At 45.0% G+C, this 23,014-nt stretch overlaps 2 protein-coding genes across 3 annotated transcripts in view; one reads left to right on the top strand and one right to left on the bottom strand.

The window, feature by feature from the left end:
• The window catches only part of phgdh (phosphoglycerate dehydrogenase), a 58,900-nt gene extending 47,376 nt beyond the window's left edge, over window positions 1–11,524 (bottom strand). Inside the window, exons 1-3 of the mRNA XM_078552122.1 lie at window positions 11,325–11,524; window positions 5,798–5,949; window positions 4,836–4,901 (exon numbers count right to left, since the gene is read on the bottom strand). Coding sequence (XP_078408248.1) covers window positions 4,836–4,901; window positions 5,798–5,949; window positions 11,325–11,459 — 353 coding nt within the window. The 5' untranslated portion in view covers window positions 11,460–11,524. The remainder of the gene's footprint in view (window positions 1–4,835; window positions 4,902–5,797; window positions 5,950–11,324) is intronic.
• Window positions 10,763–23,014, top strand: part of cfap210 (cilia and flagella associated protein 210) — a 109,170-nt gene continuing 96,918 nt past the window's right edge. For both annotated transcript variants that reach the window (XM_078552121.1, XM_078552120.1), the window contains exon 1: window positions 10,763–10,993. In XM_078552121.1, coding sequence (XP_078408247.1) covers window positions 10,823–10,993 — 171 coding nt within the window. In that variant the 5' untranslated portion in view covers window positions 10,763–10,822. The remainder of the gene's footprint in view (window positions 10,994–23,014) is intronic.

The raw sequence follows: 23,014 nt of genomic DNA, 5'->3' as shown, positions 1-23,014 counted from the left end.
CAATCAGGGCAAGGACAGGGCGCAGGAGGGTAGCCCTGGCCTTACCTGTACCACCACAAAATTGCAGAGAGGTTGGGGCAGGCGAGAGTCAGTGGGAAGGCCATCTTAAGAATTTGACAGCCACCCCCTGCCTACAAAACCACTGGTGGGGGAACATAAAATTCTGCCCAATTGGGTGAATGAGGGAATTTTAGGGGGACAATAAGTTTAAAACAATAAGTTTGAAGTTTAAAATATCAAAATCTAGGCAGGTTTGCATTTAGCACTTAACTGTAACAGTAAATTGCAGTTAAGTTTCTTTCAGTCTTAGTCAGGGATAAACAAGCTCCCTATTGGAGAGAGAGCTACAGTCAGTTAATTAGGTAGCCAGTTTGAAATGATTTCTCTAGCCAGCAGTGCTGACTCATCTCTGTAGAATTTCAGCTAGTATAAGTACAGATGACCTTCTAAAAGCACAAACTAAGCAAACACAAAGACAGCAGCTCGTTACTGAGTGCAGGTGGACATTGAGTGTGAGCTTGAACATTTGGTGAGTGAGGGAATTCAGTACAATGAGGGAGGAGGTACGGTTTACTTAAGTATAAGGAGCCAGGAGACTTCATAAAAGAGCTGGCTCAGTCCATGACTCCAGAAAGGACCGGTCATGTTTGGGAAAATCAAATAGGATGTCAGAGGAAAACTGGTAGTTCATTGGTTGGGCACTTTTCTCATTTACCTTTCAAAACTCAGGTAATTTTAGTAATTGTAAGGTTTTATTAGCAGTAGAAGGTCTACTATTAGTAGTAAAGTTTATTAGATTGGCTGGTGAGTATTTCTTATTTACCTTAACTGGGGAATTTCAATCTGAGTAAATAGAATATTTACTGAAATAATAATATAAGCACAGGCAGGACTTAAGACATTAAGTAAATTTAATCAGTAAAAATAATTATTTAATTATTAAACACTATAAAAATGGCAGGGCAGGTGATGTATGGCGGCTGCAGAATGTGGGAGCTCGTGAACATCTGTGTGATCCAAGGCAAACATCTGCAGTAAATGTCTGCAGCTCGAGGAACTTTGGCTCAGAGTCATTGAGCTGGAGGCCAAGCTACAGACACTGTGATGCATCAGGGAAGGAGAACATTTCTTGGACACTTTGTTCAAGGAGGTGGTCACACCCCTTAGGATAGGGCCACCTGATTTGGACCACGGTCAGGGACAAGTGGATGTGGCTGCGAGCAAGGCAGGTAAGTGGATTGAGAAGGTAGAATTGGAAGAGCCTCAGCCTTTGCAATTGTCCAACAAGTTCGAGATTCATCCAGCCTGTACAGATAAAAGCAGGGGCTGCAGGATGGATGTGTGAACTGACCATGGCACTGTGGTACAGGAGGTCATTTGAATGGGGGGTTTAATAGGAATGCCGTGGTAGTAGAGGAGAGTATAGTCAGGGTATAGACATAGTTTTCTGCAGCTGATAACGAGAGTCCAAAAGACTTGTGTTGCCTGCCTAGTGCCTGGGTTCAGGACATCTGCTCTGGGCTGGAGAGGAACTTACAGTGGGAGCGGGGAGGATCCACTTATTGTGGTCTACGTGGGTAATGACGACATTGGTAGGACTGGGAAAGAGGTTCTGCATAGGGAGATCGAGCAGTTAGGGGCTAAATTAAAAAGCAGAACTTCGAAGGTAATAAGGATTATTACCTGAGCCACGAGCAAATTGGTGTAAGTTAAATAAGATCAGAGTTAAATGTGTAGCTCAAAGACAGGTGTCTCAAAGACAGGAGAAATGGGTATTGATACCTGGGGCACTGGCACCAGTACTGGGGAAAGTGGGAGCTGTACCGTTGGGACAGTCTTCACCTGAACCGTCCTGGGACTAGTGTCCTGACAAGTCATAACTAGGGTGGTAGAGGGGGCTTTAAACTAAATAGTGAGGGTGAGGGATCATGTGAGGAAGAGGTGATAAACGAAAGGGACAGGAGAGGGCAAGAGAGCAAGGTAGCCATAAGGGAAATGGTAATCAGTGTGTGGCAGGAAGGGACAGAGCATACAAGAGCGCGCCAGTAGATAAGACTAGAGGTTGGGAAAATAATAAAAAGACAGAATTAAAGTGATTCTCCAAATGCACAAGGCATTTGCGACAAGGTCGATGAATTGACAGCACAAATAGAAGTAAACTGATTATGACCCAATTGCCATTATGGAGTCGTGGCTGCATGGTGTCCAAGGCTAGGGACTTATGTTTAAGGGTATTTGACATTTAGGAAGGACAGACAAAATGGAAAAGGAAGTGGTGCGGTGCTGTTAACAAAAGGATGAGATCAGTACATTATTGAGCGAGGATCTTAGATCAGAAGGTCAAGGTGTTGAATCAGTTTAGGTGGAGCTAAGAAACAGCAAGGGGCAGCAAACAATGATAGTTGTTTATTGGCCACCAAACAGTAATGTGGAGCACAGTGTAAATCAGGAAATTAGAGGTGCATGTAACAAGGGTAACATAGTAATCATGGGGGACTTCCATTTATAGAGAGACTGGGTAAACCTAATTAGCACTAATGCTGTGGAGGATGAATTCCTAGAATGTGTACGAGATAGTTTTCTACAACAGTGTGTTGAGGAACCAACAAGAGAATGGGCTATTTTAGATTTAGTATTGTGCAATGAGAAAGGGGCTAATTAATAATCTCGTTTTTAAAAATTTATTCTTTCAGGGGATTAGTGCGTCATTGGAAATATTTTTGCCCATCCCCAATTACCTTTGAACTGAATGGCAATTGCTAGGCCATTCAGAGGACAATTAAGAGTGAACCACATTTCTGTGGGTCTAAAGTCATATGTAGGCCAGACCAGGTAAGGATGGCAAATTTTCTTCCCTAAAGGACATTAATGAACCAGATGGGTTTTTACAACAACCAATGATCGTTTCATGGGCACCAGTACTGAGGCTAGCTTTTTAATTCCAGATTTATTAATTGAATTAAAATTCCGCCAGCTGTCGTGGATCATTAGCCTGGGCTCCTGGATTACTAGTTCAGTGACATTACTACTACACAACTGTCTCCCCATAAGGAGCTTTTAGGGTAGAGTGGCCATAATATGGTAGAATTTTACATAACATTTCAAAGTAATGAAGTTCAATCCAAAACGACGGTCTTAAATCTAAACAAAGGAAAAAACGAGGGTCTTAAATCTAAACAAAGGAAACTACAAGGGTACGAGGGTCAAGTTGGCTGTGGTAGATTAGGAAACTATATCGAAAGATATGACAGTAGACAGCAAATGGCTAGCATTTAAAGAATTAATATATGGTTTACAACCAATTTACATTCCTTTGAGGCACAAAAACCTAGCAGGAAAAGTGGTCCAACCATGTCTAACAAGAGACGTTAAGGAATGTATTAGATCAAAGGAAGAGGCATATAAAGTTGCCAAAAAAGTAGTAAGGCTGAAGATTAGGAGCATTTTAGAATTCAAAGGAAGACAAAGACACTGATAAAGAAAGAGAGAATAGAATATGAAAGTAAACTAGCAAGGAAAGGAAAAGATTAGCAAAGACAAATGTGGGCCCACTATAAGCAGAGACAGGAGAATTTATAATGGGGAATAAAGAAATAAGGAAAATCTAAACAAATATCTTGTGTCTATCTTCACGAAAGAAGAGACAAAAAACCTCTCTGAAATACTAGAGAACAAAGGGACTAGTGAGATTAAGGACCTGAAAGAAATTAGTATTGGTCAAAAACTGGTACTGGAGAAATTAATGGGACTGAAAGTTCATAAATCCCCTGGAGTTGGCCATTTAGGACTGAGACGAGGAGGAATTTCTTCATTCAGAGGGCGGTGAATCTCTGGAATTCTCTACCCCAGAGGGCTGTGAAGGCTGACTCATTCAGTATGTTCAAGACAGGGATTGATAGATTTCTAGATATTAAAAGATGTCAAAGGCTATGGGTACAGTGCAGGAAAATGGCACTGGAGGTAGATGATCAGCCATGATCTAATTGAATGGTGGAGCAGGCTCGAGGGGCCGGATGGCCTACTCCTATGTTGCCATTGGAGATCCATTAAGGAAACAATATTATTTTCATTTTTTTTCCAAGAAGGTAGGTGGCAGTGGTATTTTCACTGGACTAGTATTCCAGAGACCCAGGGTAATGCTCTGGGGACCCAGGTTCGAATCCCGCTACAGCAGATAGTGAAATTTGAATTCAATAAAAATCCAGAATTTAAAAAGTCTGATGATGACCATGACACCATTGCCAATTGTCATAAAAATCCATCTGGTTCACTAATGCTCTTTAGAGAAGGAAATCTGCCATCCTTACCTGGTCTGGCCTATATGTGACTCCAGACCCACAGCAATGTGATTGACTCTTGACTGCCCTCTGAATTAGGGGTGGGCAACAAATGCCAGCCTAGCCAGCAATGCCCACATCACATGAACAAATTTTAAAAATATATAAATCTAAACATTGCATCCTCAGTTGGAGATCATTTTTCTAGAAAAATAATCAGATGAAAGTAAGAAACGATGACTAACTTTTTAACTAATATAATTAACATTTCAAAAGTATAATTGTGTTTAGCATTCCAATCAAACTAAATAACACTTTACATTCCCATTCTAGCTTTACTACTGTTACCATTCCAGATAACTGAACTCAGATGAATATTAAAGATACTATCATTAGACCACACATACACATTATAAACTGATTTGTAGTCTATGGTCTTCAATACATAAATCGTAAGAACACATTTTATTTTTCTAATTTGTATTTTTTGTAACTTATCAATGCCTTGGTTCAATAATTTAATTTTGTTAGAATATACAACTAGTCACAAAACCTTACCTCGCCAGGCACATGATCATCGCACAAGTCATTTCTGCAGCACTGATAGTGTTTCCATTTGGTGTGCTTTGAAGAAAAAAATAGGATTAATATTAATTCAGTTGTTAATCTTTTGAGGATTGCAGCAGTAGGCTTTCATGTAAGAAAAGCGTGGATTAGCTTGTTCAGAAAATAATACAAATTAAAAATGCATTCCTCTGTTTCTACATCATTAGTTTTAGTACTTTAGTATTGTGAAATATTGCTCTATAATGGCAATTTGTTACAAATAATCCTTCATCAGTTGTATTTATTTAATTTCAAAATACAACAAAATCAAATACTATGATGGAAAAACAGGCTCCAGAATTTGTTCATTTGGACCTGAAAACAGAACCCTGCGTTCTTGGACATCTGGTCCCGAAGTGACAGCTAAGTCAAAAAAAAATTTTAAAAGAGGTTTTCTACAACATATCAACAGTACATGTGTGCTGGAATACTAGTGTGTATTTAGTAAGTTGCAATGTTTTTCAATACTCCTAGGACTTACATGTGGATCTACAAGCAATTTTTTTTAAAAAGGAACTCCTGTTTAATTTAATCTCCTAGTGACTTTTCAGTAAAAGTTTTAATCAGTCTTTGTTATATAGAATAACACCATTCTAATTCATATGTAGCACCTAGAATACAAGACTGATAGATTTAATATGCTTCAGTGAGTTCCTATTCATAGAAATCTTGTTTAGCAGAATTACAATAAAATGTAACTAATTGTTTTAGTTATGACATGGCAAAGCAGTAAAATAAATATGCAAGCAATTCTTCAAATATTCCATAAATAAGGATGTGATTAGATGCTATAAACAAAATGATTTTTAAAAAATCTATTATAGCAAAACTAGTTATTTTTCAGACAGATGTTATGCAAATTTGTAACTTCCTCAGCATATTTTCAGTATTAGACTCGATTTAATTATTCCTACTTCATCACAATGATTCCGTTCCTTGTTGATGCTTCCACGTCCACATTATCCACTCCAGTTCCAGCTCTACCTATTATCTTCAGATTCTTTGCAGCATCTATAACATCAGCAGTAACCTTTGTTCCAGAACGGATAATAAGTCCATCATAGTCCTAATAATAACAGAAGTTCATTTGAACACTTATCAGCATCTGTATTTTTACTGCAAATTTACCAAAGAGCATCGCTGAGCAAAATTTTCACATTTCTATAATATTTTAAACTATTACATATGAACATACAAATTAGGAGTAGGCCATTTGGCCCCTCAAACCTGCTCCAACATTCAATAAGATCATGACTGATCTGATTGTGGCCTCACTCCACATTCCACCTACCCTGATAACCTTTGACTCCCTTGCTAGTCAAGAATCTATCTATCTCTGCCTCAAAAATATTTATTTTCCCTTTAAGGGGCTGTTTTTTTTACTTTATCCCTAATTTTGTTAATTTAGTTTACTTGGTTGACTCAAAAGAATTAACAATATTTATTGATCCTGCCTCCACCCTCAGAGAGAAAACATTTCTTCTCATCTCTGTCTTGAATGGGAGACCCCTTTTAAAATGTGTCCCCTAGTTCCAGTCTCTCCCACAAGGGGAAACATCCTTTCAGCATCTACCCTGTCAAGTCCCCTCAGGATCTTACATGTTTCAATAAGATCACCTCTCAATCTTCTAAACTCCAAAGGATACAGGCGCAACCTGTTCAACCTTTCTTTATAAGATAATTCAGCACCACCCCCCACCCCCACCCCAGGTATCAGTCGAGCAAATCTTCTCCGAACTGCTTCTAATGCAGTTTTACTTTTCCAGATATTCTATAATAAATTAGACTATCATTTAAACAGTTGGACTCACTTCAAAACAGCAAATGCAAGATTAAAGTTTGGTGATGTTAAGCAGCTGTTCCCAGTCATTGTTCATATATTCAAGTGATAATTAAATGTTGAGGCACCATGAAGTGCTTATTGACTGCCACTTCTCTTCAAGAAATGCCTACCTTGAAGAAGTTTTGTTCTACTCTCCGTCAGGATTTTCGTATCTCTCTTTTGCCTCGTTCACCTTCATTGCTTTCCATTTCTCTCCTGGTGTTTGACAAGGTGTTTACTAAAACCCGCTTTCACAGCCATATTTCCTTTCTCAGTGACTGTCTCCGTCTCCTACTTACCCAACGTGGATTTCAACTGAAATTCCATCCCTCATGTTTTGATCCCACCCAGGATTACAAGTATCTCCGGGACATACAACGTTCCTCGGACTGCTGTTCCCGTCGCATTCTGAGATCCACACTCAGTGCCATGCACCGCCATATGAACACACTCGACCTCTCCCTCCAGCAGCACCGCCGCACCCTTTTTCAAAGCTGCGCGTGCCCCCAGTTTCATTTTATTCTTCGTCTCATCCGACGCCTCAACAAGAAACTTTTTCTCTTTCTCTCATGTGCTAAGGAATGCAAGCTCCAACAACTCATCGACACCAACACCCATCCAGGACCCTCCACCCCTGCCTGTCCCTCTGTCCCCATCCCGTCTTCCAATCCCAGCCCCGGCCGCGTATTCACTATACCCCCTGACCTTCCCCTCTCCGACGCTGAACGTTCAATGCTCAGCAAAGGACTTAGTTTCATACCCTTACGCCCTCATCTCAATGAATTTCGGGCTCGGCATGATGCTGAACTCTTCTTCCACCGCCTTCGTCTCCGTGTTCATTTCTTTGGGCAGGAGTCCTCTCCCTATTCAACGGATCCCTTTACCCACCTCCAATATTCTCCCTCCACCTGGACCCCTCCCTCTGGATTCTTACCTTCTCTTGATCTTTTCATTGAGAACTGTCGGCGTGACATTAGTCGTCTCAATTTCTCTGCTCCTCTCACCCATTCTAACCTGTCTCTCTCTGAACTTACTGCATTCCGTTCTCTCAGGCCCAACCCTAACATTGTAATCAAACCCGGTGACAAGGGTGGTGCTGTTGTTGTCTGGCACACTGACCTCTACCTCGTGGAGGCTGAGCATCAACTCGCAGACACTTCCTCCTACCTCCCCCTGGACCATGACCCCACCACTGAACATCAAGCCATTGTTTCCAGGACTGTCAGTGACCTCATCTCCTCTGGAGATCTTCCTTCCACAGCTTCCAACCTGATAGTCGCCCAACCTCGGACGGCCCGCTTCTACCTCCTACCCAAAATCCACAAACAGGACTGTCCCGGCAGACCAATCGTGTCAGCCTGTTCTTGCCCCACGGAACTCATTTCTCGCTATCTTGACTCTCTTCTCTCTCCCTTTGTCCAGTCCCTTCCCACCTACATCCGTGATTCCTCTGACACCTTACGTCACATCAACAATTTCCAGTTCCCTGGCCCCAACCGCCTCCTCTTCACCATGAACGTCCAATCCCTCTACACCTCAATCCCCCACTGGGATGGTCTGAGGGCTCTCCGCTTCTTCCTCGAACAGAGGCCCGAACAATCCCCATCCACCACTACTCTCCTCCGTCTGGCTGAACTTGTTCTCACACTGAACAATTTCTCCTTTAACTCCTCTCACTTCCTCCAAATAAAATGTGTGGCTATGGGTACCCGCATGGGCCCCAGCTATGCCTGTCTCTTTATGGGGTATGTGGAACATTCCTTGTTCCAGTCCTACTCCGGCCCCCTCCCACAATTTTTTCTCCAGTACATCGATGATTACTTCAGCGCTGCTTCATGCTCTCGTCGGGACCTGGAAAAATTTATTACTTTTGCTTCCAATCTCCACCCCTCCATCATTTTCACATGGTCCATCTCTGACACTTCCCTTCCCTTCCTTGACCTCTCTGTCTCAATTTCTGGTGATAGACTGTCCACCAATATCCATTACAAGCCTACCGACTCCCACAGCTACCTCGACTACAGCTCCTCACACCCCGCTTCCTGTAAGGACTCCAACCCATTCTCTCAGTTCCTTCGCCTCCGTCGCATCTGTTCTGATGATGCCACTTTCAAAAACAGTTCCTCTGACAGGTCCTCCTTCTTCCTTAACCAAGGTTTTCCATCCACAGTAGTTGACAGGGCCCTCAACTGTGTAAGGCCCATCTCCCGCGCATCCGCCTTCACGCCTTCTCCTCCCTCCCAGAAACATGATAGGGTCCCCCTTGTCTTCACTTATCACCCCACCAACCTCCGCCATTTCCGCCAACTCCAGCATGATGCCACCACCAAACACATCTTCCCTTCACCCCCCCGGCAGCATTCCGTAGGGATCGTTCCCTCCATGACACCCTGGTCCACTCCTCCGTCACCCCCTACACCTCAACCCCCTCCCATGGCACCTTCCCATGCAACCGCAGAAGATGCAACACCTGCCCCTTCACTTCCTCTCTCCTCACCGTCCAAGGGCCCAAACACTCCTTTCAAGTGAAGCAGCATTTCAATTGCACTTCCCTCAACTTAGTCTACTGCATTCATTGCTCCCAATGCGGTTTCCTCTACATTGGAGACACCAAACGCAGACTGGGTGACCGCTTTGCAGAACACCTTCAGTCTGTCCGCAAGCATTACCCAGACCTCCCTGTTGCTTGCCATTTCAACACTTCACCCTGCTCTCTTGCCCACATGTCTGTCCTTGGCTTGCTGCATTGTTCCAGTGAAGCTCAACGCAAACCGGAGGAACAGCGCCTCAACTTCCGACTAGGCACTTTACAGCCTTCCGGACTGAATATTGAGTTCAACAATTTTAGATCTTGAACTCTCTCCTCCATCCCCACCCCCTTTCCGTTTCTTCCCCCCTCCTTTTTGTTTTTTCCAATAATTTATATAGATTTTTCTTTTCCCACCTATTTCCATTATTTTTAAATATATTTCCACCCATTGTTTATCTCTACTTTTTATGCCCTTTTAGTATTATTTCACCCCACCCCCACTAGAGCTATCTGTACCTTGTCTGTCCTCCTTTCTGATTAGCACATTCCTTTAGATAATATCACCACCTTCAACACCTCTTTGTCCTTTTGTCTGTGACATCTTTTGGTTATCTCCACTTATTACTGGCTGCTTATCCTAACAAACCCCCCCTCTATATTTCACCCCTTTCCTATTTTTACTTAGTTCTGTTGAAGGGTCATGAGGACTCGAAACGTCAACTGTGCTCTTCTCCGCCGATGCTGCCAGACCTGCTGAGTTTTTCCAGGTATTTCTGTTATTGTTTTGGATTTCCAGCATCCACAGTTTTTTGCTTTTATTTATGAAGTGCTTATGACCTTGCAACACCATGCTTATTCATTGGCAGGGAAAACCAGAAGTCAAATGAGATTGGAAAGAAAAAACACGTGGAAACTAAAAGGAAATAAAAAAAGAAAAACAGGGAAGAAAAATGAGACACAGGAGGTTGATTTTTCAACTGCTTCTGCCAGGGAGGGGAGAACTTGTGTACTTTCCGGCGGAAGGGAAAAGCAAGTCGACGTTTTTCGAATCTAACAGTCATGAAAACATGAGCAATATTCTGGGCATAATTCATCAACTCACCTTACCGAGGAATAGCGTAGGCAATGATAAAATCGCATTAGAAAAATGAATAGCGAATGAGAGTGTATATAAAGATCAAGGAATGAAACATGAAAGAAGGAAGGCATATTTCTTCGCGAGATTGACAGTACTGTAAATTATAGGGCGTTGCGATCGGTCTCCATTTTCTTGGAAATTCAAAATGAGAAATGCATGCAAACAGACTTCAGAGATGTAATCTTCACTGCAAAAAGATAGGGGGGGGGAGGGGGTTAGAAATTCTATACTAAATCAACTTGCAATTATAATTCTAGAAGTTTGAAACATAGGCTACAAATGTTTCGGTTCACTGCGCTTTGATTTGGATTCCACTCATAGACAAGAATGATTAAGCTCAAAGACTTTCAAAACCTCGACTGTTCATGTTAGAGCCCTCAGCGATAAAGCCCTGTCAAAATTACCGGCAGCAATCTTGGGGAGGAGGTTGAATTTAGCTTTAATTCGCAATGATTTATTTTAAAGTAATGCACATTGTAGTAAGTTTATGTATACATCGATCGATCGATATGGTTGGACGGACGCCATCCGACTGCACTCTGTCGGCTTGTGCTCAGAAACCTCTGGGCGCTGTTGCATCAGAAAAGAGTGTGATGGTGGAGACGGAGCCGCGCCATCAGGTACAGCCACAAGATACAGATAAACACAATAAATGTATCTCAAAACCAAGTCTTGGTACGCGGTGCCAATGATTCGACATGCTGGCTGCTCCCACATCCGACCCCAGGTCTGACGGTTGCGCCCACAAATGGAGGATGAAGAAAATGTTTTTTCTGAACTGTTCTGTCTTTGGATTAATTTAGCAACACAAAGTGAAGTCTATCCTCTCCTCCCCCCGGCCACCGCAAATAAAATCGCATCGCTTACACACACAAACACCTTGGAGAAACTTCATCATAAAGACCCGCAGGGATTACTTCAACTATAAGATTTTAGGTCTTTGAATAATACCTTAATTTCAGCCAGGAGTTCGCCCTTGGTCATGCTTTCCCTCTGGACCACTTTAATGCCATTTTCTTCGAGAATCTTCTTGCAGCTGGCGTCTACGCGCTCGCTGATGAGGAGATTCCGGACGGAGAAAGCCATCTTCCTTAGCGACTTTTTTTCCTCCTAACTTCGAGTTCGCCGGAGCAAAACTGAGCACGTGGTCACCGTTCCTGGCTTTTAAAAACTGCCTAACCCCGCCCTATGGCAATTTATGCAACATATCTTCCCCTTAAAAAACAAGCACATACATGTAAATCAGCAAATCGTAACCGAATATGCCGATCTTGAACTTGACAATGGGTTGATTGTTGTCAACTGCAAACTGTTTTGACTGTAAACAGAGTTGGCAAATTCCAGAATAAATATCCAACTATTGGGTAACGAAAGTTAAATACTTCTCCGGTTACAATATTTCCACCCACCAACATTTTGGGAAAGTGGTGCTAAAATAATTGGTGTTTCTGTGCTTTATTGTTCGAAAAAACCTTGTGTTTGGGATGTATTTGCACTGCAGGCTCTGTCGGAATAAAGCAGATCCACGAAGGAATACCAAACGTATAAATGCAGAATAACCTCACAGGGAATCTTACTCTGCTTCGTTTAAATGTTTGTGCCGGGATAGGCTACATTTACACTGCAACAGTTCCATCGGTGTGAAGCAGTTTTACACAAAAACCCTAAATGACCTGGAAATTCCTGCAGGCCATTTATCCGGATCTTTCGCTAAAATTATAGTGGCTGGCTGCGGAATCCTCACATAAACTTTAGGTGGTGATGCAAACGTATTTTTCTGGAGTACTGTTTCATTTCACCTACAACGAATACTTAATTTAAAGTCTTTAAAATAGTACCAAAAACTAAAATTGTGGTAAAGGGGCTGCACTCCTCAACTCAAGAATAGTGCATCATTTCTGTATTGACAAAGAACTCATGTGAACAGAGACATGTTTTGAGACTAATGACCAACAGGGTGTGCCTTAGCTGTGTAAACTGCGTGACTTTATTTCAGTGGAACTGCTTGGCCTACAAGTTGGATGTTTGAACTGGAGAACGGAAAACAAAGGTTGGGATTTTCTGTGCCTGCCGGTGTCCGGCGTATTCAGTGGCGTGAGTGGATAATATGGTGCGATCAGTCTCACGACGGTGAGAAAGCACGCTGACATGTTTTGCAACAGCACATAAAAGGTGTGCACTTGGCGGGCTGCACTTTGAGGGGAACTGGGAGGTGAGTACACAGCAATGATGTGCAGCGCTTGCCAGGGTCACCTGTTGGAATTCAAGCTTGATTCGCATTTGGGGTGGGTGGTCAAGGGCTGCCTTGTGGTTGAGGTGACCGGGCGGGTGGGTGGGGTCAATGGCCACCTTGCAATTGAGTGACTTGTGGGGGGCATGGGCTGTCTTGCGGTTGAGGTGACTTGGGGGTTCAAGGGCTGCCTTGCAGTTGAATGTAGCGCACCAGCCTTCGGGGTTGGGGGGTGGGGTGGAGTAGGGTGGGTGAGGGAAGCGGTCACGCATTAGGTGCACCTTATATAAAGTGACCATTCCTCTGTAACTGAGAGAGTTCAGGCACAGCCATTGATATGATTGGAGTTGGGCTTCTAGCTTATCTGCCCACTCAAGCAATGCAAAGGGCATCAAAGTGCCACCAAGTGCTCCAGAGCTTTTCAACCGTCGAGCACAGACTGTAAAGTAATGAGTGTTTTAGTGGACTGCAGAACAATTGGATAACTGCACACGTTGTATAATCTCCTTGCTAAAGCTGGCCATGGACCAGTCACTAATGGAGGTGCTCACAGCCCCTTTCAATGTCTGCATTCTGGTTTGGACCAGTGTCCCATGGTTCAAGCTAACAGTGCAGCTTTGCAGTGCAGGTTAGGAGAATGCCTGCACCTGAGCTGAGAGCACAGCATGCAGTCCAATGGGCAGAGCTACTGCTAATCGGTCAGGTGGAGTGGGGTGGAGGTGAGTGGGGTTTCGGGCAGCCATGCAGCACACTAATCTCTGGCCATCCAAGCGGTGGCCAGCACTCCCCGGGATGAATTAAGGTGCCTTCACACTTAACCAGGAAGGGTTCTTATTATAAAACAAAACAAAAACAGAATTACCTGGAAAAACTCAGCAAGTCTGGCAGCATCGGCGGAGAAGAAATCAGTCAACGTTTCGAGCCTTCATGGCCCTTCGGCAGAACTGCAGCATAGTTTCAACAAGGGATAAATATAAATTGGTTTAAGGTGGGTGGGGGGGGGGAGGTGGGAGAGAGACATTGAGGGTGTGGTGTGAGCAGATAATAATCAAAAGATGTCACAGACAAAAGGGTCAAAGAGGTGTTGAAGGTGGTGGTCTTTGTCTGAGAAAAGTGCTAATTAAGAATGGAAAACAGGATATTCAAAGTACAGCTCTAGTGGGGGTGGGGTGGAAAGACTAAAGGTTTTAGTTTTAGATTTAAAAATAATGGAAATAGGTGGGGAAAGAAGAATCTATATAAATTATTGAAAAAAAAAAGCGGGTGGGGGGGAAAAGAAACGAGGTGGGGATGGGGGGAGGGGGAGTTTAAGATCTAAAGTTGTTGAATTCAATATTCAGCCCAGAGGGCTGTAAAGTGCCTAGTCGGAAGATGAGGTGCTGTTCCTCCAGTTTGCGTTGGGCTTCACTGGAACAATGCAGCAAGCCAAGGACAGACATGTTGGCAAGAGAACAGGGTGGAGTGTTAAAATGGCAAGCGACAGGGAGGTTTGGGTCTTTCTTGCGGACAGACCGCAGATGTTCCGCAAAACGGTCGCCCAGTTTGCGTTTGGTCTCTCCAATGTAGAGGAGACCGCATTGGGAGCAACGAATGCAGTAGACTAAGTTAGGGGAAATGCAAGTGAAATGCTGCTTCACTTGAAAGGAGTGTTTGGGCCCTTGGACGGTGAGGAGAGAGGAAGTGAAGGGGCAGGTGTTGCATCTTCTGCGTGGGCATGGGGAGGTGCCATAAGTGGGGGTTGAGGAGTAGGGGGTGATGGAGGAGTGGACCAGGGTGTCCCGGAGGGAACGATCCCTACGGAATGCCGTCAAGGGGGGTGAAGGGAAGATGTGTTTGGTGGTGGCATCATGCTGGATCTGGTTCTTATTATACCCATGTTAACCCATATGTCTCTCTCTTTCATCCTGCAATGTCTCTCTCTTTCATCCTGCAGGAGGAGTAGATCACCAGCATAGAGCCTGGTGAACCAGCTGAATTCCTTGTGAAGCACAGAGAGCAAAGATGACAGAGAAGAGAGCAACTGAGGCACCTGGCTGCACAAAGGGAGGAGCAGTACCCTCACGAAGAAGGGGCAGCTGAGGCTCCCGCACACGCCGCTGAAGAGCCACTGCGAGCCATCGCCGGTCAGCGCTCAATGTGTCCCAGGATCTATAGATGCTGCCTTTCATTCCTGCAGTTGACCTAGAACCAGTGTCGCCGAAGACTGCACAAGTCTAGGGAACTGGTCGGTCACATCTGTCAACTACTGCAGGATTTGGTGCCATGGGGACATAGAGGGCTTCCACTGCCAGTGGCCATGAAAGTGACCGGTTGGCGCTCAAGTTCTACACTGGTGGTTCCTTTCAGGGCTCCACAGGGGACCTCTGTGGGATAACACAGGCCTCCACCCACAAATTCATCAGATGCCATCTTCGCAACGGCACACAACTTTGTGCATTTTGCCCAGGACCAGGACAGCCAGGATGCAAGAGCGATTGGATTTGCCCAGATCTCAGGTTTCCCACAGGTGCAGGGTGCCATTGACTGCACTCACATGGTGCTCAGATCTCCATCACAGCACACAGTCAACTAGCTCAATTTCTATGCAAGTGGCTCCTTTCAGTTCAATGTGCAGCTTGTGTGCGACCACCACAAATGCATCCTGCAGGTCTACACACATTTCCAGGGAGTGTATATGACTCCTACATTCTTAGTCAGTCACAGATCCCTGACCTTTCCAGGGTCAACAGAAGCTGCAGGGATAGCTCATCGGGGACAAGGGTTACCCGCAGAGGATGTAGCTGGTGACACCCATGCGGCGGCCTCAGACTGCAGCAGAATGAAGGTATAATGAGGCTCATGCTGCAATTCGCAACTTGGTGGAGCAAACCATCAGGTTGCTGAAAATGAGGTTCTGGTGCCTGGACCGGTCTGGTGGAGCCCTGCAATATAGTCCAGAGAGGATGTCACGCATCGTCATCATCTGCTGCAGCCTTTACAACCTGGCGCTGCAATTGGGAGAGGAGCTGGCTGAGGAGGAGACGGAGGTCTCCTCCGATGAGGAAGATACTGACGGGGAGGAGGGTGAGGAGGTCCTCGAAGGCGGCGATGATGGGGATGAGGCCCTCGCACTGGCCAGATGAGGCAGACGTGCTTGGGAGGCCCCCATGGCTGCTAGGTTTATAGAGGATGATGACGACATGCAGTGAGGAGACCCCATAGATCCTCACATTGCATCTATGACTGCTTGACTCCAGTCTGGCTTATGGCAGCGCGCACACTGTCTGTGAAAATGCTCCTGTCATGGAGGTGCAGTAGTCACTTGATTGCAGAAGGATGATGATGTCATGCAGTGAGAACACTCCATAGATCTTCACATAGCCTCTGAGAATGTCTGACTCCTGTCTGACTGAGGGCAGCTCACTTGTGCTCTGTGATCAGGGTCATATCATGGAGACACAGCCTTCAACACCTGACCCCTTCAGGAGCACAGTGTCACTGGTCACAGATGCTGAAGAGATGGGGGCCAGCCCCACATTCAAGGTGTTGAGAGCACACAGAGAATGACGGAACTCTGTGACACCTGCCCGTCGAGGTGCAGACATTAGTAATGTGTTTAGGGAGTGTGAGGCTGGACCATCACTTTGGTCTGAAGGCTGCACAAAGCACAGGGAAGAAGCCCTGGACTGAGGCACTTGCCTTTATCTTGTGCTGAAAGGTCTCATGTGAATGACACAGACACTGCTCATCAGAACAAGAAGCCATAGGCAGGAACACATTCTTGGGAGATTATTGACAATAGTGAACAGTGTGTACACGTGATCAACACCCGTGCCCAGACTGTAAAACTCCATCTTCTTAACCTTCCTAATCTTGCCGCTACTTCTTGGTGCTCTCCGGACATCCACAGCGGAGGTGGAGGCAGCCCGCTGACTGCAATGCTCTGTCTACGATGACTTTGGTGGGCGTCCCCTGGAGGGCTGAGACTTGGAGGGCCCCGGCCTGCTTTTGGGGTCCTGCTATGTGGCAGTGGCACTCTCCTCGGCCTGTGGAGCTGGAGCTGCTGAGGTCACAGGAAGAGGGATTTGGATGGGCCGGACATTCCCGGAATCACCTGGATGGATAACCCCGAGGGGTACACCTGCTGATCCTCCTCCCTATGGGCCCCTGGCTGACTCCCTGGGGAGAAGGGGTAGCTGGAATGAGATCGAGCTGTCCCGCACCCCTCTCGCATACACACTGTTGGAGGCCAACTATGGCATCAGTGATGAAGTCGAGCCCGCGCAGCAGTGCAAGAGCAACATCTTGGACTAAGGTCCCCATGGCGGCTGCTATCCTACCAGTGTTGTCCTCAGTGCATTGGCCTGCCAGCGCTATCACCTCAGCCTGAAGGTGGATGGACTCCTCCATCATGTCTTGCAATCTGAGCAGTGCAGCAGACATCTCTTCCTGATGTTCCCGAGCTTGCCTTTGCAACTGCAGCAACTGTGACATGACCGAGTCCAGAGGCTCGTCATCTGACTCGGACTCAGCAAATTTCTGGCCTCCAGCAGTTCTCCAAGTGCCGGAGACTTGGGAAGTCCCTGCTGCCACCTGCTGTCGATCAGACAGTGCGATGTGCTTACCAAATTGTGATCCCGAGGCTATTCTAAATCTAGGTGCCACCGAGGTGTGTGTCTCTGCGCTGGTGGAGGGCGTGAATGAGCACAGTGACGGGACTTCAATGAGGGTGCTTCCAGATTCCTCTTCAGAGGTTTCTTCAGGGCTTTATTGGAGGCCCTGGGTCGTGGACCCTGTCAGCTGTTTCCCAGAGGTACCTGTGGTAGCAAGGGGAAATAATTAGTGCATGGCAATGGCTTGTGAAACAGGACACATCACTCACAGCATGGTTGTCTGATGGATGTTGCACTGCTGGACCCTCACTTGGTAGAGCACCACTGACCTCACCGTCAGCATAGGACCACTCCAGTCTGAAAAATAATTACCAATACTTGCTGTTTTCTGTCAAGCTGACACTGACCTTCCTATTTCATGAGTCTCAATTGTGTGAACCAGCTTTTTATGTGATATCTTGTCAAATACTTCCTTAAAATTCACATAGACAACATCCACTGCATTCCATTCATCAATCTTCTCTGTTACTTCATCAAAAAGTTCAATTAGATGAGTCACATTAATCAAATTAGTCAAATCGATCTTGGCTTTCCTAATTAACTCAAACCTCTCCAAGTGCCTTTTGATTTTTTCCCCTGATAATTGTTTCCTAAACCTTACCTACCACTGTTGTTAAACTGACCAGCCTGTAGCTACTGGGAATGTTCTTACACCCTTTCATTAACAACAGTGCCTCATTTACTACTCTCAATTCTTAGGTATCTCCCTCATATCTAGGGAAATTTATAGCAAGCCGTTGCTCTTACCCCACCCCCACTTTCTTTAGCAAGCTGGGATGCAAGCTATCTAGATGAGGCAACTTATCTATTCTAAGCATTTCCAGTACATCCTGCCTATTAGTTTCACCCCTTCCATTATCTTTACCACCTCCACTTCTACCAATATTTTGCCAACATCCCCCTTCTTGGTAAATACCGATACAAACCACTCATTAAGTATTTAAAAACCTTTTCAAAGCCCATCTTTGACCAAGCTTTCCAACATCTCTTTTAATTTTCTCTTCCTGGCTTGATGTCAATTTTAGAGGTGAGAGACCATTAAAGAGCATGGAGAGAGAGAGACGATAGTTCATTAAAGAGCATGGAGAGAGAGACGAGAGTTCATTAAAAAGCGCTGAGAGAGACGAGAGTCCATTAAAGAGTGCGGAGAGAGAGGCAAGAGACCATTAAAGAGCGTAACAAGAGATGAGAGACTATTAAAAAGCACGGAGAGAGAGAGAGACAAGAGGCTATTAAAGAGTGTGGAGAGAGACAGGGGTAAGTGCAGGGAAAGCAGCTGATTGATAGTAGGATTGGTGAGTATTTCTAGTCTTTAAGCTAAAAGTAACGTCTTTAGTTTGTGTTTAGGTGTCTAGTTTTTTTTCTTAAAAGTAGCTTGTTAAGTATAAGATCAATACTGATGTGTAAAAAAAATTCCAATAAAGTGTAAAGAGTGGGGGATTCTTCAAGTGTAAAGAACAGGTATAGTAGAATAATTAATTAATTAATTAAACAAAATATGATAGCGATGGCAGGACGGGTGGTGTGTTGCTGCTGCAGCATGTGGGAACTGCTGGACATCAAGGTGATCCAGAGCGAACACATCTGTAGTAAGTGTTTGTAGCTCGAGGAACTTTGGATCTGAGTTAAGGAGCTGGAGTCTGAGCTGCAGACATTGTGCCACATCAGGGAGGGGGAAAGTTACCTGGACACTTTGCTCCAGGAGGCAGTCACACCCCTCAGATTAGGTAATTCAAATTTGGTCTGTGATCAGGGGTAAGAGGGTGTGACTGCAGGTGAAGCAGATATGAGGACCAGGGGGTAGCGTGCGAGGAGCCTTGGCCCCTGCAACTGTCCAACAGCTATGAGGTTCTTGCAAGCTGTGTGGACAAGAGCGGGGACTGCAGGGAGGATGAGTGAACTGACCACGGCACCGCGGTACATGGAGCCATTCAAGTGGGAGAGGAATTAGGAATGTAGTAGCAGTAGGGGTCAGTATAATTAGGGAGCTAGATAGTGTTCTCTGCAGCCATAAGCGTGAGTCCTGAAGGCTGTGTTGCCTGCCCGGTGCCAGGATTAAGGACATCTCCTCAGGGTTGGAGAGCAACTTGGATTGGGAGGGGGGATCCAGTTGTCATCATCCATGTTGGTACCAATGAGATTTATAGGACTAGGAAGGAGGTTCTGCTGAAAGAATTTGAACAGTTAGGAGCTAAATTAAAAACAGAACCTCAAAGGTAATAATCTTGGCATTATTACCTGAGCCATGGGCAAACTGGCATAGGGTAAATAAAGTCAAGGAGTTAAATGTAAAGCTCAAAGATTGGTGTGGGAAGAATGGTTTTCAGTTCATGGGCCACCGGCACTAGTACTAGGGTAGAGGGGACCTGTTCCGGGGGGACGGGCTTCATCTGAATTGTGCTGGGACCAGTGTCCTGGCGAATTGAATAATTGGGCTGTAGAGAGGGCTCTAAGCTAAATAGAGTGGGGGAGGGGATACGTAGGCTTGCAAAGCAAAAGGATATGGCAGCAGTGCAAGGCAGCTATTTAGGCAATGATACCCAAGGTATGACAGGAAGGGACAGAGTGTACAAACATAAAAAAGCAGCAGCAAATAGGGTCAAAGAGGGAAAAAATGGTAAAAGACAAAATTAATGGTTCTTTACGTGAATGCACGTAGTATTCGGAACAAAATAAATGAATTAACAGCACAACTAGAGGTTAATGGATTTTATCTTATAGCCATTATGGAGACATGGTTACAAGGAGATCTAAGTTGGAAACTAAATGTTCTGGGATATTTAACTTTTTGAAAGGACAGGAAGGAAATAAAGGGTGGTGGGGTAGCTTTGTTAGTACAAGATGGAATAAGTACGATAGTAAGAAATGATCTTGGATCGGAAAATGTAGAATCCATATGGGTTGAGGTAAGAAATAGCAAGGGGAAGAAGACACTGGTGGGAGTAATCTATAGGCCCCCTAACAGTAGCTATACTGCAGGACAGAGAATTAATCAGGAGATAATAAGGGCATGTAAAAAATACAGTACATTAATCATCTGTGACTTTAATCTTCATGTAGATTGGGAAAATAAAATTGGCAGAGGTAGCCACGAGGAAGAATTCATAGAGTGTATTTGGGACAGTTTCCTAGAACAATATGTTGTGGACCCAACCAGGGGTCAGCCTATTTTTGATATGGTAATGTGTAATGAGGCAGGTTTAATAAATGATCTCAGAATAAAAAAGCCTCTAGTGACCCTAACATGGTAGAATTTAGCATTCAGTTTGAGAGTGAGAAACTTGGGTTGGAAACTGTTATGGGGAAGAAAGTAAATGAGAATTTATGGTAAGGGAGAACTCATTCTAAGGGAATGAATTACTTAAATTAGAATCTATAGGCAGGCCAGCGCAAATCAATAAATCAACAATTAAACAGTTCAACCAGATGAACCTTATACACTCTCAAACTTTGTACACCCTCAGGGTTTGCAATCACCAGCAAGGTCCTGGGAGTTAGACTGGAGTCAGAGGATGGCAATAACATAGATTAAGTGTGCTCTCCAACAGATAGGGGAAGAACAGATGGTCCTAGTTTAGCTAGGAGATCTCTGCCTGGGCGAAAGCAAATAGGGACATACGGTGCATGTACTTGTTACCAGAGATGTCTGTTTAATGTAAACCTATACATTGACGAGATCAGAATCTGGAAACTGTTCTTGTACATGACCAATAATGTATAAATATGTTGAATACTTGTAATTTAGCAGAGTGCTATCTCAAGCTGCATTGAGATGGTTCTCCCCTTGCAATTGCTCGAATAAACGATTGTGACCTGTCCCTGAGACTCCTGTGGTCCGTTTGTCAAAGTGACCACAACAGTTTGGCGTAGTCGGCAGGATACTCGGATTGGATCCTCGGGACGGCTCTGCAAAATGGGTGAGTATATTTATTTACCACCCATAGTTAGTGCAGTAAGCCTACCCGAGAACAGGTCAGATATCAAAGAATCAGGAGGAGGACTCAGGACAGGAGATAGGAGGCGCCAGGGGTAAGAGGCGGAGCCATGCAGGTGGGCTAGTGGTGCCAAAGCCGCGCAGGGAGGGCCGGACCATTACCAGAGATAAGAGGCAGAGCCGTGCTGGCGGGTTATGGTTTGAAATATAACCTTAGCCGAAGCCGCGCAGGTCAGACCCCAGTTAAGAGGAGGGTGGAGCCGTGATGGCAGGCTACAGTTTGTGATATAACCTTAGCCAAAGCTGCGCAGGGAGGCCAGGACCCAGGAAGAGGAGGACGGAGCCGTGCTGGCGGGTTACGGTTTGAAATATAACCTTAGCCGAAGCCGCGCAGGACAGGCCCCAGTGAAACTGCACATACCTCAGATAATTAAGTTGTTAGGACCGTGTGAACGTGCCACGCAGAGATAGACGGAAAATAGGAACAGAATGCCATCAGGGAAACAGAATAGTGCTATGGATCTCGACAGGGGAACCGCGGACTCCATTATGAGGTTCAGAGCGGAACAGCAGTCAAAACTAATCACTAAAAATGCAGAAGGATGGGTGGAACCCACAGGGAACCCCCGGAGAACGAAAACAGTGGTGGATAGAGCAGAAAAAGATAAGGAAAAGAAGGGGATGATGGTTATTATCACACTGTACCTACAGTTGTGCAGACGGATTAATACTAAATTCCAGTCAATTAGAGAGAGAAAAACAAAGTCAGATTCAGGACAGATCAGAACAGTGGCAGCAGCTTGCAGTGATACTGATCGAGGAGGAGTGCTCTGAAGGAGAAACCTATGATGGAGTTGGGGCAAAACCGCCCTCATACGAACCAACCGCCCCACTGTGCCCGTTGAATCCCATGGCCCCTATGGCAGTAGCTGTTAGGAAAAGTAAAGTCAGGAAAGGCGAATTAAAAACCGAAGGGAGAAGGGGGGCTGAGGAATTGGGGGAGGATGAGGAGATTGAGAGGGTTACGGAGAAAGTTAAGCATGTACCATTCAGCCCGGGGGGAGAAGCAGGTTTTGCTTAAAGAACTGCTGAGACTTAAAACTCAGCATAACAACCCAGACTTTTGGACCCAACTGCGGGAAATGCAAGATTTCCATGCAATGCACCCCCTTGATACCCGCATACTGGTGAAGGCTAGATGCCCAGGGGATATCTGGGGAAGATTACCCCTGCAGTCTAGAAGTGGTGACTGGGCAAAACCTAGGGACCTACCTGATTGAGAGAAGGCGACAACCCTGCACAGAGACTTTGAGGAGGCAGTTAAGGAAGCCTTGAGGGAGGGAGAGATGAATTGGGGGTGTATAATGTCCCATGCGGGATGACGAGATTTTCCTGACAATGTGGGAGGATTGACTGGGACCCGAAAGGTCCGCTACAGGAGCTGCTTGTGCTGAGAGAGAGAGAGAGAGACAGAGAAGGGGGGTACCCCTAGGGGCGTTATTAAGCACTGACAGGCAGTAGCAGGGGAAATGTGAGCTTTCGTCAGTTTGATTGTCCCTATAGGTGGAGCCTTCAAGATCCCTTTATTTCCCCCACTGCTATTTGAAGTTTCGTTTGGAATATGAGAGTTTTAAGTCGTTAAATAGGGTTAGATGAACCGACCTTTGTGCCACCCCCGTGCAGCATAGTATCACCAGTTTCCAAGCTGATTGGGATTGATACATTCGAGTTGCATTAACTCATACGAGTTAGTTTTCTAAAATTCTGAGGGAAAAAATTACCTGAAGTTCAAGGGATTGTAGGAAAACCAAAAGGCATAAACACA

This window comes from Cetorhinus maximus, chromosome 11, assembly GCF_964194155.1.
Source record: "Cetorhinus maximus chromosome 11, sCetMax3.hap1.1, whole genome shotgun sequence".
NCBI classification, from domain to species: Eukaryota; Metazoa; Chordata; class Chondrichthyes; order Lamniformes; family Cetorhinidae; genus Cetorhinus; species Cetorhinus maximus.
Note: the sequence above shows the minus strand (reverse complement) of the source record. Positions and strands in the feature narration are given on the sequence as shown.